Source organism: Galeopterus variegatus, unplaced genomic scaffold, assembly GCF_000696425.1.
Source record: "Galeopterus variegatus unplaced genomic scaffold, G_variegatus-3.0.2 Scaffold4832, whole genome shotgun sequence".
In the NCBI taxonomy this organism is placed as follows: domain Eukaryota; kingdom Metazoa; phylum Chordata; class Mammalia; order Dermoptera; family Cynocephalidae; genus Galeopterus; species Galeopterus variegatus.
The window spans coordinates 164523-169462 of NW_007730943.1; the positions used below are offsets into that span (position 1 = coordinate 164523).

Below are 4940 nucleotides of genomic sequence, written 5' to 3' on the forward strand. Positions count from 1 at the left end.
ACACACACACACTGACATGCACACATAACACAGATGAACAAACATGAATATATGAACGCATGCATACAGACACACCTATGTATGGATGCACAAGTGCACACATGCAAACACCTGGCCACAGTGACACGCTCACACATGCACAAGCTCACACATACCACATGTGCGACATGGTCACTGGGTGTCTCTGGCAGGTGCTCCGTCCTCTCCAGAAGTTCTGCTCCCTGCACCGTGTTGGTCCTGGGGCTTCCTGCCCATGGCTCTGCTTTTCCTTCTGTCTCGTCTTGGAGGGGCTTCCACAGGCCAACCCAGCCTGGACTCTGACCAGGGCCACTGTCCCAGGCCAGGGCAAAGGGCTCAGATGGCCACACTGGGTTTGACTGCCACAGCTGCTCAGGGAAGCCCAGGCCTGTGCCCAGGAGAGGGTTGGCCCAGTACAGTGTGCCCTCCTGCTCCAGGATCCTGAGGAGGGAGCAGGTCCTCCAGCACCCACCGTGCATAGAGCCAGTGTCCGGACAGGACAGCAGGACCCAGTCAGGCCTCCACACGTGACAGAATGTGCCACCTCCTCTGGGTGCCCTCACACCACTGTCACCATCAGGTGTCCGACTGTGCCTGGATTGCAGGAGCCTCCAGTCCTGGCAGGGTAGGACAGGCCAGCTAGGACGTGCCCAGGTGGATGCTGCTCCCAGGGGGCAACGGAGGGCAAGAGTCCTGAGAACAGGTGGGGAGGGGGCGCCTCTCAGGCCCACCCCAAAACCACAGGGTACAGGAGTCCACAACCTGCTCCGCAGCCCAGGAGGCCACAGCTGAGCCACGTCATGCTCATAACTGTCCAGGACACAGAGGTGGCTCCTTGGGCACCAACCTACAGTCCCTGCCCCTGTGTCCTGTGCTGCTTCTGCTGCTTCTCTCTGTCACCCCAGAGCTCTCTGCACATGGCCTCATGTCGTCCCCACCCTGCTCCTCCTTTATCCATGCTCCGTCCCCACCCAGCGGAGCCCAGGCCTGCATCTGGCCATCCAGACTCCTCCAGATGGGAGCCCAGGAGCTCAGACCCCTTGTGGGGACAGCTCCGTGTACCCCTCCCTCTTGAGCTTGGCCACTCTGTCCCCTCCCTCCCTGCTCCTCCTCCTGGGCACAGCACAGCCAGGACCAGGGGTGGCTCAGGCCGGGTCTGCTCCTCGTCCTCAGGTCCCAGAAGGGTGGACGTCCCCAAGGTTGCACTCTCCTGGCCGGGCTGCTGTGCTGCTGTGCTGTGCCAGACCCACCCAGCCCCACCCAGCTGACGCCCCCCGTGTGTCCCCCTTGCAGAGGGCGAGGTGAGCGCCGAGGAGGAAGGCTTCGAGAACCTGTGGGCCACCACCTCCACCTTCATCGTGCTCTTCCTCCTGAGCCTCTTCTACAGCACCACGGTCACCTTGTTCAAGGTAGTATGCACAGGAGGGGCCGAGAGGGTGCGGTGGAGCCTCCTGGGTCCCCCCACTGCTCCTGCCTCGTGCACAATGCTGGAAGCCCTTCACGCTGTCCCTGTGTCCTGCAGGTGAAGTGACCTCAACGGAACAAGCTTGGAGACCAAAAAGACGGAACCAAAGGGGCAACACCTTCGGGCCTGGCCCTAATTATGCCCTGATGCTGCTTTGCTGTGAACATGCTTGTTGCCCCAAAATAAACATGTTTTATCTTATTGAACTGCTGTCTGGTGAAGGTTTTTGTTTCTCTCACGCCCTTCCTGCTGCATCAGCACGTTCAGGAGCCCGCCTGGGCGTGGACCTGCGGGCCGTGCTCGGGAATGGGCAGTGGGAGCAGAAGCGGGGCCCACACGCCACCCGGGGCTCAGCGCTTGCGGCCAGATGGGGAGAATCCAGACCTGGTCACCCAGCCATGATCTGAATCAGGACACTGGAGCTCGGGCCTCTGGGCTGGTGGGTGCTCCTCACAGTCCTCTGTCCGTGGCTGTCTGTCACCCCTCTGTCACCATTCCCAGCACACGCCAGGCCTCAATCTCGCCCCAAACCTCCGTGCTGTGTGGGACGTGTGTGTGGATTCAGGAGGAGCAGCAGAGCCCCAGGAGGCGCGCCTGTCAGCACCTCGTGACCCCGCTCTGCAGGAGCACAGGCCGGCAGCTGCCCCAGCAGACGTGGACGGAGCACGGAAGTGGGTGGGAAGGATTTGGGGGAACGGGAGTCTTGCTGTGATAACAAAGTACCACAGACGTTTATTTCTCACAGTTCTGGAGGCTGGAAGTCTGAGAGGAAGGCCTGGCAGAGTCGGTGTCTGGTGGGGCCTGTTCCTGGCTGGTAGACAGTGGAAGGGCCGAGGGCCCCTCAGGCCTCATGTACAAGGGCACGAATCCCACTCACGGGGCCCCACCCTCACAACCTGATCACCTCCCAAAGTTCCACCTCCTAACCCCACCACCTTGGGGTTCCTATGAATTTTGGGGGGACACAGCATGCAGTCTGTGGCACCTGCGAGGACAACGTGCATCGGGAAAGGCTCCATCATCTCAGAACGGGAGTGCAGTGGTGGCTGGCTGAGGAGCAGTGCTGAGAAATGAGGCCCTGAGAGGTGCCAAAATTTAGCTCAGGAAATGGAGCCCTGCACAGATGATGCAGGGGCACTGTAGGGGGCTGATCGACATAGAGGATGACTGCGGGTACCTGCCGGCCATGGGCAGAATTTAGCTCAGGAAATGGAGCCCTGCACAGATGATGCGGGGGCACTGTAGGGGGCTGATCGACATAGAGGATGACTGCGGGTACCTGCCGGCCATGGGCAATATTGGACCAGCTGTGGCAGGAGGGCCTGAGTGCTGGTGTGTCGGGGGAGAGGAGATAGGGGGAGAGGGACACACAGCTCCCCAGAACCCAAGGAGGTTTCCTGGCAGAAGTGAAGGACGGTGTCTTAGGGAGGTGGGTTTTAGTCCCACGGTCCCAGGAGGAGGCAGTTTCAGGGATGAAGGGAAGCCTGAAGTTCATGTGGGGCCAGCAGTCATGGCCATGTCCTGGGCCTATAGGTGGAAATGATGTCAAAGACAGCCACAGGCCCCTGTGTCCCTGCTGGTTGCAGAGGAGCCCAGAGCCTCAGCCCCAGCCTGGCCCTGAAGGGCTGAATGTCCCAGAGATAGCAGGATGCACACTCGTGGGCTCCAGTGGAGTCCACCCCTCCAGCTGAGGCTCCATGTGGGTTGCATCCAGTTCCAGCTTCATGGTGGTCAACTGAGCTCATCATGGGCTACACCTTGAGGCTGGGGAGGGTGGGGTGAGGGCCTCTTAGAGCTCAGGGTTCACCCAGGAGTGCCGAGGAGACTGCGATGGGTTGGTGAGGAGTCCTTATGCAGGTCGTGGGCTGGCGGCTCAGGACGGCACTTGTGTTAATTAGGTACAGCGGCTGTAACAAAGAACCAGGGACTGGGTGCCTCAGACAACAGGCATTTGTTGTCTTCCCATTCTGGAGGCCAGAAGTTGAGACCAAAGTGCTGGCAGGGTTGGCTCCTTCTGTGTCAGCAGGCAGAGTCTGTGGCTTGCTCTCTCTTGTCTTGTGGTATGCTGGCCTTCCCTGCTGTTCCTCGGTTTGTGGAGCAGCACCTCAGTCTCCGCCTTCATCTTTACAAGCTGTTCTCCCTGCATGCGTGTCTGTGTCCAAATTTCTCCTTTTTTTAAAGACCCCAGTCATATTGGAATTGAGGTCCCCCATAATCTAGTATGATCTCATCTGAACTGGATACATCTACAAACTCTGTTTCTAAATAATACCACGTTCTGAGATCCTGGGGTTTCAGACGTCAGCATATCAATTTGTAGGGAGACACAATTCAACCATAACAATCTGTCATTTATATCCCCAAGTTTTTGTTTCTCTCATGTGCAAAATACTCTCATCCCATCACAAGATCCCCAAGTCTTAACCTAGTCCAGCATGAACTCTAAGTCCATAATCTCATCTGAATATCACTTAGAGCAGGTGTGAGTGAGCTCAGGGTGCTTTTCTTTCTGGAGTAAAATTTGTCTGCATCTTTGGGCCTGTGACACCAGACAACAAGTTTCCTGCTTCCCCAACACAGTGGTGGCACAGGCATAGGGCAGCATTCCATTCCAATAGGAGAAATTAGACAGAAAAACAAGTCGTGGGTCTCAAGCAAGTCCACAGCCCTGCAGGGCAAATTCCACAAGATTTTGAGGCTTGAGAACAGCCCTCTGTGGCTCAGTGCTCTGTCCTCCAGGCCACTGGGTGGCTGCCCCTCCCTCTGGGCCTGTGGTGGCCACAGCAGCCCCAACAGCCTTTGCACTCATGGATCTGACCTCAATGTCTTTCTTCCTTCACTGTCTGCCTCCTTTCCCTTCAACCCAAGCTAGTGTTGTCTCTGCAGTTATAAAATTCTCAAATACCTGGTAGACTCCCATGAAATTCATGGGGACCCAGGTCATCAGACAAGAGAGTCCTCCACAGATATTCCTGCATGACCTCGTCTCTCTGCCTGGCTTCTGCTGAGGTGGCTGATGGATCCATGATACACATATCAAATCCCTTTATCAAGTGGGGCCCAGCCACACCCTCGGCTCTCTTTCCACAGCACATCATCTGGACAGATTTTCCATCTCTTCTAACCTCTTGTGGTGGTTCCTCTTTCCTTACCTATTTCCTCTTCAGTTTATCTTTCTCCTCTCATATTTTACTATAAGCAGCAAGGAGAAATCAGGCAGCACCTTCAACACTTTGCTAAGAAATTTCTTCAGCTAAGTATCCAAGTGCATCTCTCTCCACAAAACAACAACACAATCAGGTCAAGTTCTTTGCCACTTTATGACTAGGATCACCTTTGCTTTACTTTTCATTGATGTGTTCCTCATATCTGTCTGAGTCTTCACCAGAGGGGCCTATATTTCCTTTTTTTTTTTTTTTTTTTTTTTTTTCCGTGTCCAGCAACGGATCGCAACCCT

The 4940-nt window shown here is 56.1% G+C and overlaps 1 protein-coding gene across 1 annotated transcript in view; it reads left to right on the forward strand.

The window, feature by feature from the left end:
* Positions 1–2158, forward strand: part of LOC103603867 (Ig mu heavy chain disease protein-like) — a gene marked incomplete at its 3' end in the record, with an annotated part of 8889 nt that extends 6731 nt beyond the window's left edge. Inside the window, 2 exon segments of the mRNA XM_008588450.1 lie at positions 1312–1427; positions 1985–2158. Of these exon segments, the coding sequence (XP_008586672.1) occupies positions 1312–1427; positions 1985–2158 (290 nt within the window).
* Between the last annotated feature and the right edge of the window lie 2782 nt (positions 2159–4940).